Source organism: Coenobita brevimanus, chromosome 97 (genome assembly GCF_032717465.1).
Source record: "Coenobita brevimanus isolate Jiangsu-jjx chromosome 97, ASM3271746v2, whole genome shotgun sequence".
Taxonomy (NCBI): domain Eukaryota; kingdom Metazoa; phylum Arthropoda; class Malacostraca; order Decapoda; family Coenobitidae; genus Coenobita; species Coenobita brevimanus.
The window spans coordinates 16519678-16535462 of record NC_137050.1 but is presented as its reverse complement, the minus strand read 5'-3'; the positions used below and the strand labels follow the sequence as shown (position 1 = coordinate 16535462).

The 15785-nt window shown below is 40.8% G+C and overlaps 1 protein-coding gene across 1 annotated transcript in view; it reads right to left on the bottom strand.

The window, feature by feature from the left end:
* The window catches only part of woc (zinc finger protein without children), a 125329-nt gene extending 110119 nt beyond the window's left edge, over positions 1-15210 (bottom strand). The window contains exons 1-2 of the mRNA XM_080283384.1: positions 15084-15210; positions 3565-3691 (exon numbers count right to left, since the gene is read on the bottom strand). Coding sequence (XP_080139510.1) covers positions 3565-3691; positions 15084-15200 — 244 coding nt within the window. The 5' untranslated portion in view covers positions 15201-15210. The remainder of the gene's footprint in view (positions 1-3564; positions 3692-15083) is intronic.
* Positions 15211-15785: the final 575 nt, after the last annotated feature.

Below are 15785 nucleotides of genomic sequence, written 5' to 3'. Positions count from 1 at the left end.
AAACGGGATTGAGGCGTCTGGCAATAGATAGATAGAGACAGATACTTCTGCCCTACTGATCTCTTCCTCCCTCCTCTCATCTCTTCTTCTCCCAGCCATTCCCCAACCACTTATACTCGCACTGCTCTCACTTTCTACATTCAACAAATCCTCAAAGTGCTCCTTCCATTTCCTCAATTTCTCTCTCTTCTCCACCAACAATCTTATTATTCCTATCTTTCACTCCCCTACAATTTCCCCTTTCACACTGCCTTACTTTCTTTACCTCCTTCCAAAACCATTTCTAACTCTCCCTCCATTTCACACTCAGATTCCTCCCAAACTCTTCATCCACTTTCTTCTTACTCTCCTTCACCAGTCTCTTCGCCTCCCTTCTCCTGCTCATATACCTCTCTCCTCTCTCTCTCATCTTCTCCCCTACCTCTACTCGCTAACCATTCACTACATGCATTCTTCTTTTGTTCCACAGCTCGTTTCACTTCATCATTCCACCATGCTGTCCCTTGCACACCCTTGCATCTCCTCCTCACTCCAAAAACCACCTCACACGCTGCGCCTATCTATCTATCTACCTATCTATTGCCAGACGCCTCAATCCCATTTGGGGTGGCCACAAACAAATCGCCTCCAAGTCGCCCTGTCCCCCGCCATTTCACTGCCCTGCTCCCAACTCACACCCCCCTCTCTCATATACCTCTCCACCCCATCCCTCCATCTCATCCTCGGCCTCCCCCTCCCTCTCCCCCCCTCCACCTCACTCACATACACTCTCTTCGTCAGTCTTTCACCCTCCATCCTCTCCACATGGCCAAACCACCTCAGTGTGTTCCTCATAACGCTTCCTATCACATCCACATCAACACCACAACGCTCCTTTATATCCTCATTCGTCAGCCTGTCTCTCCATGTGACTCCACAGGCTCCTCTTAAATAACTCATTTCCACTGCTCTCACTCTTGACTTGTGTCCTTCCAACAACGTCCAAGCTTCACTTCCGTATGTTAGAGTTGGTATCACAATACTGTCATGTAGTAACTTTTTCACTTCCATGCTCACGTCCCTGTTTCTTATCACTGCTTTCAAAGAACCAGCAACCTTTCTTCCCTGCTGTACCCTTTCAAACACTTCACTCTCCAAACCTCCATCCTTACTCATCACACTACCCAAGTACTTAAACGTACTCACATTTTCCAATTCCTCACCATCCAACCTCGCTGTACATTCAGTGACTTCACGTCTCTCAAAGACCATCACTTTACTCTTCCCTACATTCACCTTTAGATTCCGTTTCTTACACACTCTCCCAAACTCATCCACCAAGCCTTGCAGCTCCCCTTCGTCTTCACTCAACAACACAGTATCATCTGCAAACAACAGTATAGGGAGTTTCCAAACACTATCCTCTCTCACCAGGGCCACTCCAACATCCACTACCCTACCTTGTACCTCTTTTATTACCCCATCCATGTACAGATTGAACAACCATGGAGACAAGACACATCCCTGTTTCAACCCAACTTTCAAAGAGAAAAATTCACTTAGTTCACCATCCACACGCACTGCAGCCTTTGCACCATCGTACATACTCTTCACAGCATTCAACAACTTCCCATCTACTCCATATATTCTTAACACTTTCCACAATCCTTGTCTATCCACCCTGTCATATGCTTTCTCCAAATCCATGAAAGCCGCATACAACTTCTTTCCCTTCTCTAGAAACTTTTCCACTAAGGATCTAATAATGAATATCTGATCTACACAACCTCTTCCCTTTCTAAAGCCTCCCTGTTCTTCTCCAACTAATTTCTCTGTTCTTTCTGTCAATAAGTATCCTACCATACACTTTTCCTATCATACTAAGAAGACAAATGCCCCTATGATTACCTATCTCTTCCGTGAATATTTTACATACGTCTTCCACCCCTTCCATCTGCTCTAGCTCATACCTTCTCAATCTTTCTTCCACTATGCTCTTATACTCTGCCATTTTCTCACTATCTTGCGAATTCTCCACTCTTCTCACAGGAGCTGTTTCCTCCTGCCTTCCCCTTCGTCTCCTCAACCATTTTCTTTGCAACTTTACCTTGGCCATCACTAAGTGATGGTCCGAGATTCCATTCCCCCACCCTCTCCACACTCTTGCATCCAACACTTGTCTTCTCATTCGCTCATCCACACACATGTAGTCTATCACTGCCTTTCATTCAACAAGTTCACCATACATCCTCCTCATTTTTTAAAATTTATAATTCTGAAGAGTGGTAGATGAGGGCACACACCATCTACTCACTCCATGTAGAACTGCTCTAGGGTGACTGTCCTTTCCTTTCCACTCTTCCTTCCTTCCTCATAATTCTTTCCTTCATTCTCTCCTCTTCCTTCTGTCTACGGGTGACTCTACCTGAGTAACAGGCCAAAGGGCTTCCTGTACACCAGGAAACCATTTACTATGCTGGGTGGTTGCCATATATCCAAATTATGGTGCCTGGTTGTTTACTAGGTATTTAAGGAACTCCAATTAGATTAAGCCCATGCAGGTTTATATTCAAGGGGTGGTTGGGGTTTATCGCTCACGTAATGCCACTCAGGGATGAGTGAGGTGGGTCACTTTCATCTTAAGTGTCAGGACCAACTTGCCCAGCCCTGGGTTCCTGAGTTCCTCATAGAGCAACACAGGATTAGATGATGATGATGATATAAATGTGAACATATGAGGCTACCTCGTGGACAGAAGAACTCATGGACATTCATCCTGTGAATGCTGAGGTGCTGGTGTAGAGCTAATAATTCAGTAACAAATATCATTTTGACAAATTGTTTTATGAGATATAAAAATACAATATTTAAATGTCTCCAAACTCTAAGTTTGCTCACTGACATATAAATTCCTAATTATATGATTAAAGTGGTGTAGGAAGGACAATATACAGCCATTCCACGAGTTTCGTAAGCGTTAGTGGACCAACACACCTACAAATAACAAAATGCTGCAGGTAATGAACATCCTTCTAAAAGGGACCCCTACAGTCATGATTTAATTACATGTACTGTATGTAATTACCTAAAAGAACCATTGTAGTGCCCCTAAAATCATCAGATAATAGAATCTACTTCCTTGAAGTAAATTTTCTGGTGATTCAATGACAAACCTTTTTATTCATCCATATATACACATTAAACTAATATATTCTGTGATTATGTAAAACAAAACTGGCAAAGTTAAAACTACAAAAAATCATGGATGACTGTATAGGGATTATGCCTTAGATGAACACCAGATATAAAATAAAATTTGTTTTCTTGATATGCATTAGGAAATATATACATAAAATACATGCAATAAATTCAGATGTAGCAATAAACAAGCAAATCACATGTAACAGGTCAGTTTCACTCATTTTGTGTTCAGAATTGGACTAACAATGGGAAAACTGTTTCTGGTACTGTAAAATACTATCACTTCCGTCCAGTATTTGAACCACATTCCAGAATTAACTTTATTTTTACACCACTGAAGTAATCTTATGTAAATCTAACTTTACCTCCTCACTAACGGCTTACCGGACTGATGAGTGGATGGTGAGTTGAGGTTATCCTCCTGTCTCTCCTTTCCCTCCTCCTCTGAGGCTCGTGCCAGAAGCAGCATCTCAGCCTCATAAGGGTCAGATGGCATCTCATCCTGAATTTTCTGGAAGATTATAATACAGTACAAGACAGCAATTCCTCACTGTATACAAGATGCTATCCAAATTTTCCGCAGCTCCTAAACAGGTTGTAGTTGCACGATGTGCCTCTAAGTGGCAATACTAACATGTACTGTGAGTCAGTGTGCCACACAGCGCGGAGCTAGGCAGACATGGGGATTAGTGACATTTGTTTGATTACTGTTGTGCACATAGTGAGTGTCTGGCAATTTTCGATGGATCTAAAAAAGGAACAGTGAAATGCATCAAATTTTCTGTGAATCTTGGGAAAAATGCAAAAGAGACCCTGGCAATGATTCAACAAGTGTTTGGTGAGCAATCTCTTGGTCAGAAAGCCTTACCAAGACCCAAAAAGGCCAGACAAGTGAAGTGCAACGTTGAGTACATGCTGATCATTTTCTTTGATTGTGCACAAAAAATTTGTCCCAGATGGCCAAGCTGTCAATTCCAACCTCTACAGTGATGTTTTGCGGTGACTGCGTGAAGATGTGAGAAGCCAACGCCCCAAACTTTAGCAAGACAACAACTGGCTGCTTCATCATGACAATGCCCCGACTCACAGCGAGCTCAACTTGGCTATCGTCCCCCACTCTCCTTACTCACCACCTGTGACTTCTTTCTGTTCCCCAAAAAGAAGATCAAGCTGAAAAAGTGTCATTTTGATACCAGTGAGGACATCCAGAAGGAATAGCTGATGGTGCTCAACACTTGTCGAAAAGGACTTCCGGGGAGCGTTCCAGAAATGAAGGAAGTGCTGGGAACAGTACATCAATGTGCTCGGGAACTACTTCAAGGGTGATGGCAGCCAATAGGAGCTATTGTGAGTTTTCAGTTTTATATAGCATTAGTCTAGAAAATTTTGGACAGCACCTCGTACAGAATGCGATCCTAAAAACTACCATTTAATGTGAAAAATGTGCTGTATTAAGTGAGAATTAGGTTGCAACATGAATGGCTTTTTTTTTTTTCTTTGATGAAGACGAAAGGAAAACAAATTAAACAAAAAAATAATCTCATACACCAGATTACAGGCATCCTCCATTCATAAAAAATCCACAACACTTGGACTTGACCTGCTGTAGGCTAAGGTTTGGGGGAAACCAATCTTGGGATATGTGTTCCAAAGAGAAGCAGTTTGAGGTATAAAGGAACTCTGATAGGCAGAAGTTCTGCAATATGGCAGTGTGACAGTCCCATCATGAGTGCTACCAGATGCCTGTATAGCATGGTGGAAGGTGTGGAGAGATGGCACAATGGACGCACCTTCATCTGAGCATTAGTGATAAAAGTATGTGTAAAATAATGAAAGCAGGGGGGCAAAAGATGACAGGCCAAAGGATGGGAGTTTGGATAACAGGGAATAGTGCCACACTGTCAAAAGCTTTAGAACTATAAAGGGCTACTGTGTGGGTTTCTCCATGTTGGTCAACTGACTGATGGATGGCATGAGTCAGGAGATTGAGTAGTAGTAGTAGTAGTAGCTGTTCCCTAGGCAGTCTGGCCGAACAGCCCCGAGTCCCTTAGGAAGGCCATGGCCGAGACCGGGCTTTCCCACAGAGCTCTCAAAGAGTGTATGTTGTGTTGTTGGCGTAGGTGATTGTGTGCAATGCAGTCTTCCATAATGTGCTTAATATATGGGGTGCTGTGTTGCATCCTGGACAGGCATCAGCAATGGAGATTGAGTATATCAACAGTGGGTCTTTCATGGTGAAACCCATACTGTCTGTCACTAATTAGGCTGTTGGACTCACGATGTTTAACAATGTGCTTATTAATGACAATCTCATACACTCCACCCAAAGCAGATGAGATAGCTATTGGTCTGTAGTCTGATGGATCAGAGAAACTTCCTATCTTAGGAAATGGGTGGATATTGGCATCTTTCCAAAAATTACGGAGTGAAAAAGTATGTACACCCATACCCCATTGTCCAGCGCATCGATAATCACTCGTGCTTTGCTAGATCAAACACAAGAAATAGGGGAACATTCCCAAAATCCGAACAATTTGAACGTCTGTCTCCTCGCTAGTCCGACATCTCGCCTCTCCAGTCTGACACCTCATCTCTCATTAGGTTTCAAATGAGGCTCTTCTGGTCCTCCCTGCCTCCCTCCATCCCCTCTCTTCTCCCATCCATTCCTCCTCTCCCCCCCATTCGTCCTCCATCCCTCACCACACTCAGCACTGCCAGGCATGTCTCCCCCCTTCCTCACACCTGGTTGTCTCCCTCTCTATCCCCCTACCCTCGCCCACCCCCATTTGTCTCCTGTGTTCTTACCTAACTGTACCTAATTGTTCTTACCTAACTGTATCTTTACAGGAATGTGTCAAGATCGTAATGTCTCGTGTATTAAATCATTTTTATCATACATATCCTTAAATTTATGAATAGTTTTGGCACACACTATTTCATTTGGTACTGCATTCCACTGATCAACTGCCCAATTTGGGAAACTAAATTTCCTTACTTCTTTATCGCCTCTTTTAATGTAGTTTTTTGCAGTGTCCTCTTGCTGATTCTTCCCCATAGGTTATACAGATATATCCATTTTGGCCTATTTTCTCTTTCCCTAAGATGCATTTACATAGCATAATCATGTCTCCTCTTTTCTTTCTCTCCAATAGTTTTGGTAGATTCAATTTCTCTAGTCTTTCTTCGTAGCTTAGATCCCTTAAGCTTGGCACCCATCTTGTAGCTGCCCTTCGTACTTTTTCAGTCTTATTTATGCATATTTTTGAGATGAGAATTCCAGACTACTGATACATACTCCAGGGTTGGTCTGATGAATGATGTTATTATCTTTCTTAGCATGTCTTCATTTATAAATGTGAATGCTATTCTCATATTAGCAAGCAGTGTGTACATGTTATTCTCACTGACGTGATCAGCCAAGATAGTCTGTTATTTATAATCACTCCTAGGTCCTTCCTCCTTTCTGATATGTGTAGGGTTGAACTTCTTAACCTATAATCCCAATCCGGTCTTTTTTCACTTTTACCAAACTTAATTACATGACACTTGTCCACATTAAATTCCATTTGTCATGCACTGCTCTATTCATGAAGTTTATTTAACTTGTGGATTGCGAGCCACAGCTCAGGCAGGGTAGCGTCGCGTTGCAAGCCGCAGCTGAGGCTGCACTGGCTGTGCATCACCGCTAATTACTCCACCCCTACGCAAACTTGAGCATGGCAATATGCAACGATGGAGTGAGAAAGATTTTTTTCTTTTCACCAAATGATTCCCTGGATGTTTATCTTCAAGTTTATAATAAACAAAAACAAAATATATATATTTTTTCTTTTTCATTTTTTCACTACTCCCCTACGTAAACTAATGCATGGTCCTATGCAATGATGGAGCGAGAGAGATTACAGTATTTTTTTTTCACCAGATGATGCTCTGGATGTTGATCTTCAAGTTATAAAAAAAAAAAAAAAAAAAAAAAAAAAAAAAAAAAAATAATTTTTTGCAAACCACAGGGTGGGATAGAAAAAAGGTAACTGCGCAATCCACTTGTAGTTCTCTGCAAGAATCTGTTAGTAGTTTTCCTTTGTATCTTTCCATCATCAGCAAACAAATTTAGCTTCCATTTCCAATGTTACTGTCTATGTCATTAATATATACTAAAAACATACACTAATTGGTGCCAGCACTGAGCCCTGTGGAACTCTGCTAGTCACTTCCCTCCAACACAAGTAATTTCCCCATAGTACTGTTCTCATTTCCCTTTGTCTGAGAAAATCCTGCATCCACCAGTACAGGCTGCCTTGGACTCCTCCCTAATGGTACAGTTTCCATAAAAGTCTTTGGTGCCGTACTCTGTCAAATACTTTCTTGAAATCTAAACAGATACTGTCCACCCAGCCTTCTCTTTTCTGTAATGTTTCTGTAACTCTATCATAGTAGTTTAATAGATTAGTAACACATGACTTCCCCTTTCTAATACCGAACTGCCTTTCTGTTATCATACTGTGTTCTTCTAGATGGTTTACTCAAACTTTTCTTATCAGCTTTTCAGGTATCTTATTTACAACACTGGTCAGTGATACTGGTTGGCAGTTGTGTGGATTCTGTCTATTCCCTTTCTTGAACAGGGGAACAATGTTTGCATTCTTCCAAAATCAGGTAGTTTACCTTTACTTAAGAATTCCTTGAATAATAAATATATTGGTCTACTTAACTCTTCTGCACATTCATGTAGCACCCAAACTAAAATTTCGTCAGGTCTATGTGCTTTTCCTTTGTCTAATTCACTTAACTCTTCTTGTACTTCTTTTTCTGATACTTGTATATCTGGTAATATGTGTGGGCACGCATGTTCCATATCATCTCTTTCAAAATTATTTTCTTCTGTTATAACTGACTGGAAATTTTTATTTAGTGCTTCACAAATCTCTCTCTCTTGTGTATAGATGATCCCCTTGTCCGTAATGGACTGAGTTTTATCTTTAACTTTGGTTTTGCTTCGGATGTACTGTAGCTGTAAAATTGCTTAGGCTGATCACTACTTCTATTTATAACATCTTCCTCAAACTGTCTTTGGGCTTCCCTCCATATCCTTGTATAATAATTTCTTGCCTGTTTTTTATAGCTGTTATATGCCCTCTCCCTATGGTGTCTTCTGTATTTATTTCACAGCAAGTCTCTTTTTTTCTTTTGATTTTTTACATTCTGTATTGAACCATTTCTTTGTTTTAATTTCAGTTTCTTTGTGCTGTGGGATGTAATATTGGACTCCTATTTCACAAAAATCACATATTTATCTATATATAACATTCATATCTTGTCCTCTAAGCTCCTTTTCCCAATCTATTTCTAAGAAGTACTTCTTCAGATCATGGTAGTTGCCTTTTTGTAGTTTACACTCTTTTTGAAAATGTCATTACTGGTAACTATGTCATATGCAATCCTGAAGTTGCAATTTAATACTGCATGGTCGCTTTTGCCGAATGGAGGGTGATACATTATACTGTCAATATCATTTTCATGCCTAGTAAATATCAGATGTAGTACTCATGGATCATCATGTCCTCTTTTTCTGGTGTTTTCCTTTACATTCTGTGTTAGGAAAAACTACTGCACAAGATCCAGGAGCTTTTGATCCCAAGAGCTTTCTTGGCTTCTTACATTTTCTTGATTTCTTACATTTAGAGTATTCCAATTTATATTTGTCTCTATCTATCTATCTATCTATTGCCAGACGCCTCAATCCCGTTTGGGGTGGCCACAAACAAATCGCCTCCAAGTCGCCCTGTCCCCCGCCATTTCACTCCCCTGCTCCCAGCTCACACCCCCCTCTCTCATATACCTCTCCACCCCATCCCTCCATCTCATCCTCGGCCTCCCCCTCCCTCTTTCCCCCTCCACCTCACTCACATACACTCTCTTCGTCAGTCTTTCACCCTCCATCCTCTCCACATGGCCAAACCACCTCAGTGTGTTCCTCATAACGCTTCCTATCACATCCACATCAACACCACAACGCTCCTTTATATCCTCATTCGTCAGCCTGTCTCTCCATGTGACTCCACAGGCTCCTCTTAAATAACTCATTTCCACTGCTCTCACTCTTGACTTGTGTCCTTCCAACAATGTCCAAGCTTCACTTCCGTATGTTAGAGTTGGTATCACAATACTGTCATGTAGTAACTTTTTCACTTCCATGCTCACTTCCCTGTTTCTTATCACTGCTTTCAAGGAACCAGCAACCTCTCTTCCCTGCTGTACCCTTTCAAGCACTTCACCCTCCAAACCTCCATCCTTACTCATCACACTACCCAAGTACTTAAATGTACTCACATTTTCCAATTCCTCACCATCCAACCTCGCTGTACATTCACTGACTTCACCTCTCTCAAAGACCATCACTTTACTCTTCCCTACATTCACCTTTAGATTCCGTTTCTTACACACTCTCCCAAACTCATCCACCAAGCCTTGCAGCTCTCCTTCGTCTTCACTCAACAACACAGTATCATCTGCAAACAACAGTACAGGAAGTTTCCAAACACTATCCTCTCTCACCATGGCCACTCCAACATCCACTACCCTACCTTGTACCTCTTTTATTACCCCATCCAAGTACAGATTGAACAACCATGGAGACATGACACATCCCTGTTTCAACCCAACCTTCAAAGAGAAAAATTCATTTAGTTCACCATCCACACGCACTGCAGCCTTCGCACCATTTATATTTGTACTGAAAAATAAAAAAATAATTAAATAATTATTTAATGTTAAAATAATTCTTTTGGATTCCTCATCCATTCTATGTAGTAATGTTCTTAAACTCTGAATTGCACTTTCTGCCAGGTCTTCATATTTGCCTCTTACACAAGTGTTTGTTTTGGGTGGCATATACAAATTTGTTACAATTACTTTCTCTTCAGATGTGTTAATCTCTAATGCAATCAGTTCTGTTTGTGAGGGTATATCTAGTTCTATTTCTTTGATATGTAGATTTTTCTTTGTTAAGATTATAATTCCTCCTCCATTTCTTATATTTCTGTCTCTTCTCCACATACTGTATTCCTCTAAGTTTAGGGTATCATTTGATATCTCGGGTTAATTTTGTTTCAGTTAGGCAAATAATATGTGGTTCCTTTTCTTTGGTATAGTCTTTCATCTCTAATAATTTTGACATCACTCCATCTACATTTGAATGCATCAACTTAACCATCTTGTTTACATACTTGCCATAGCTTAAGTCTACTACCTCCCTTCCTTTTATTCCCAGTTGGTTATATACCACTTTCATACCCGCAATCTAATTACACTAAAATCTCGATCTAACAGACTTCAATAGACAGGAATACGTTTTTATCGGACTCGAGGAGCTACCGGACTAAATTCCTGTATATCAGAAAAAGTCTGATAAAGCCAGGAGCAGTCTGGACTGCCTGACCACTTCAATTGTGTTCATCAATAAGGTAAATAAAAGACATGTTTATCAGTGTACAGCATAGTATTATCATGTGTATTACACCATTTGATTAATGTAGTGAAGTTATAACACAGTACAATACTGCACTGGTAGTCAAACCAGTTTAAAAACTGTTCATGTGATCTGGACTAATATCTGATATATCAGAAAAAGTCTGGATTAACAGGGGGAAGTTCAGATGTCGCTTTTATCGGAATTTTGCATTTTTTGGAATGGTTTGGGCCCCAATTAGTCCGTTATAGGGAGGTCTTACAGTATACTACTGTATACACATACAGTACGTACACATATATACAGTACAGTAATCCCCGTACTTTCCGGACGCCCACTTACCGGACATTGTGGGCCTGGACCTTCGGAACCCAAAAATGGCCAAAAAAAGAAAAAAATCCCCCCAAAATCTGAATTTTTTCCCACCCATAACTTGAAATTGCTGCATGCCGAACAGCTGGTTTAAACCACGGCCTCTTCACCTCCTCCTTCCTCCCCCCTCCCTCCTCCCCTGTCAGGGTTGCCATTTGGTATTTTTCATTACCAAATGTGGGCCAATTTGGTAATGAAAAATTCGTTTGGTAATGAATCAGAATAACACATTACCAAACGGATTTTTCACATGTATGAGGATACATAGGATGGAGATGGTGGATTGTTTGCTCTCTCTCATTAATCTACTAGCCAATGTAGTGTAAAAATAATCAACATGCTGTTAATTATGAGAAGAGTGATTACATGTATTTCCACTTGAGAGGTATATGAGGGAGGGGGGAGTGAGTTGGGGGGAGGGTAGTCAAATGGTGGGTGACAGAGCGACTTGGAGGGATTTTGTCTGCAGCCACCCTCTGCGGGATTAGGGTGTCGGGCTATAGATAGATAGATAGATAGATATATAATTAGTGAAGAATAAATGCTAGTTTTGCAAATTTGGTAATGAAAAGTTAAATTTGGTAATGAAAACTGAGGAGTTTGGTCATGCGGCCGTTGCGATCTGGCAACTCTGTTTCCCCGTCACCACTTCAACAGTTACTGCCTAACTTCGATGGCGAGTATATGCCTACTGCAATGAAGGCCACACGTGCTCATTTTCTGGGAATAAACAGTGAATAATGACCTAGAGCAGCTTGTACAGCACCCTACCCGTATCCCTGACCGCCTTGGAGAGAGCTCCAACATACTTGATCTCTTCCTCACAACTAATCCTTCTGCTTACTCTGTTAATCTTTTCTCTCCGTTGGGCTCCTCCGATCACAACCTTATTACCTTAACCTGTCCTATCACTCCGGAATGGCCTGTGAACCCTCCAGGGAAACGTCGTCTGAGGCATTTTGGAGCCGTGGACTGGGAGGCCCTCAGGAAGTACTTCTTTGATATTCCCTGGAATGATTATTGCTTCCATGGCCGGGAGCCATCTGAGTGTGCCTTGCGCATTACGGAGGTTATTCTCTCGAGCATGGAAGCATACATTCCTTTCTCATATCCTTTGACTAACGCAAGAAAGCCTTAGTTTAATCAAGCTTGTTCTAATGCTGTCCGCAACAAGGAGAGGGCCTACAAAAGGTACCGGAGCCAACCCACCCCTGAATCACATCATCTTTACGTTTCTGCCCGGAATCATGCTAAATCTGTTCTTCGCTCTACTAAAAATAATTTCATCCATACTAAATGCTCTCAACTCTCCAACTCGAATTCTTCCCGCTCCATCTGGCACCTTGCCAAAAATCTTTCTAACAACTTTACCTCATCATCCTTCCCTCCTCTTTTCTACTCTGATGGTTCTGTAGCTATTTCTTCTATTGATAAAGCAGATCTCTTCGCACAGACTTTCTCCTCCAATTCCACCTTAGACGATTCCGGTGCTGTTCCTCCATCACTTCCCCCCTCTGACTTCCTCATGTCTGACATTAAAATTTCTTCAGTTGATGTATTTTCTGCCATCACTGGCCTCAGTACTAACAAGGCATATGGGCCTGATGGGGTCCCTCCTGTTGTTCTCAAGACTGTGCTTCTGTGCTTACACCCTGCCTAGGCAAACTCTTTCGCCTTTGTCTGTCAACTTGTACCTTTCCTTCTTGCTGGAAGTTTGCTCTCATTCAGCCAGTCCCAAACAAGGGTGACCACTCCCAACCCTCCAACTATCGTCCAATTGCTTTAACGTCCTGTATTTCAAAAGTTTTTGAGTCAATTCTTAATAGAAAAATTCTATAGCATCTTTCCTATCACAACCTTCTTTATGATCGTCAGTAAGGGTTCCGTCAGGGATGCTCCACCGGCGATCTTCTCACCTACTTTTCAGACTCTGGCCATCCTCCTTTTGGAACGCTGGCGAAGCTTTGCCATTGCATTTGACATCTCAAAGGCTCTGAATTGAGTCTGGCATAAATCTTTAATATCCAAACTGCCCTCTTACGGTTTCTATTTTTCCATCTGTACCTTTATCTATAGCTTCCTTTCTGGTTGTTCTATAGTTGCTGTTGTAGATGACCATCGTTCTTCTCCTTGATCCATCAACAGTGGTGTTCTTCAGGGCTCTGTCCTATCACCGACTCTCTTCCTTTTATTCATCAATGACCTTCTAAGCTGCACATCTAATGCTATCCACTCGTACGCTGATGACTCCCCCTTTCACCTTACCATTCAGTTCCCACAAAGTACATCTCTGCAGTTACTTCAACAAACAAGGGACGAGGTTATGGCACATCTAATATCTGACTTGGTTCGTATCTCTGACTGGGATAAAATTAATCTTGTTTTTAATGCACCAAAGACTCAGGTCTTACACCTATCAACCCAACAAAATTTTCCACAGGAATACCCACTAATGTTTAATAATATCCAGCTCAATCCTGCATCATCCTTGAACATGCATGGAGTTTCATTCACTCGGGACTTATCTTGGAAAGATCATATTACAAATCTTGTAAAATCTGCTTCCTCGAGATTAGGTGTGCTAAGCCGACTCCGTACCTTCTTTACCCCTACACAGTTGTTGACTTTATACACAGATTGTATTCGCCTCTATTTAGAGTACAACGCTCATGTGTGGGAAGGCTCCCCACATACTGCTCTTCTCAACAGGGTGGAGTCAAAGGCTTTTCGTCTCATTAACTCTCCTCCTCTTACTGGCTCCCTTCACCATCTGTCTCTTATCCGCACTGTTGCACCTTCATCTCCTTTAACATCTGTCTCTTCTCTGCATTGTTGCATCTTTATCTCTTTTCTATTGCTACTTTAATGGTCACTGCTCCTCTGAACTATCTGCTTGCATCCCTCCACCTCTATGATTGGAGGGTAGCATCCTTCTAGCAACAAACTCTCATCCCTTTTCTGTCCAACTCTCTAATGCAAGAGTTAACTGTTACTCCCAGTCCTTCATTTGTGCAATGGGTCAATTCTGGAACTGTCTCCCTCTGTCTGTATTTCGTGATCCCTATGACCTCCAGTCTTTCAAACGCAATGTGTCCAGGCATCTCAAAATGACAAGATTTTGAATTTGGTTCTCTCTTGTATTGTTTTTGTTTTTTCTTGGAAGGAACAGTTTGCAGGCTTCTGGCCTTTGGTTCCCTCTTCCTAACATGAAAAGAAATAAAGAAACAAAAAAGAAAGACCGGAATGCGCTTTTAACAGACTTGAGAAGCCGACTGGACTAAATTCTTGTATCTCAGAAAAGTCCAATAAAGCCAGAGGCAGTCCAGACTGCCTGACCACTTCAGCTATGTTCACCACAACAAAGCACATAAAAGACATGTTTATCTGTGTATGGTACAGTATTATATATATATATATATCTATCTATCTATATATATATATATATATATATATATATATATATATATATCTATCTATCTATCTATATATCTATATCTATCTATCTATATATATATATATATATTTCTATCTATATATATATATATATATATATATATATATATTTTATACCATATGATTATTGTGATAAATGTTTAATAGAGTACAGTAATGCAATGGTAGTGGAATTAGTTTAAAAAACGTTGGTACGATCCAGATTAATGTCTGATATATCGGAAAAAGTACGGGTTAGCAGATGTCTCTTTTATCGGAATTTTACTTTTTTCTGAATGCCTTGAGCCTCAATTAGTCTGTTACAGTGAGGTTTGACTGGATAGATAAACTAACAGTACGGTACATCATAACCACATGTTGTCATAAGTCAAGACTGACATAACCCAAGACCGTACTATAAGCAAGTCTACTTCAGACTTAAGGCATGTCTGTTGCTTTCCTCTATGACTCTGTGAATCAAAGAAAATTATCTATGAGCAGGAAAACATACCCACACTCGTTCAGCTTAAGAACACAAGTATTTGCTAGAAGAGGAAAGTGAGGAGCTGATGAGGTGAAATATTTTAAAAATGTTATGCCTCCCTATACAATACAGTACATCTCAAATTACCTTCATCATGGATTTCAGATTGTCTGTTGTTTTGGCAGTGGTGGGAATGAAGATTGGGACTGGAACCGGAATGGGTACGAAGAGTGGGACTGGGAAGGGTGAGTTGTACATCATCATGGGAGCTGGGATGTAGAAAGGCACCGGTATCGGCAACACAGGAGGCCCATTTGGTTTTGGATCTGTAAGAAACAGAGGTAAGCTCTGACATGAAAATACAATATGAGAGATCTTCCTAGCTTATTTTTGTATGTATATAAAACTATTTTCAATAAAATAACCCTCAATAGAGAACTATCCACTTGCACCACTCATTGCTGTATAATTATTTTGAAAAAGAAAAACTATGCTAATCAAGCTCCAGAATCAAAGTCATGTCTAAATATTTTTATTTTTACAGATGATGAACAGGAGAAAAAACAGAAAAGGAAAAACAGATCAGATAAAAAATAATCCATACACCAGTTTACAGATGTCTTCCATTCATAAAAAAAATCTATAACAGTTGGACTTGAACTCCTGTACACTGAAGTATGGGAGGTAACTCTTCTAGGGATGCAAGTTTCAAAGAAAGGCTGTTCAGGGAATAAAAGAATTCTGATAGGAAGTAGTTCTGCAATATGGCAGTGTGACAATCCAGTCATAAGCATTACCAGATGCCCACCTAGCAAGAGGGACAGGGTGGAGAGGTAGCACAATGGATGC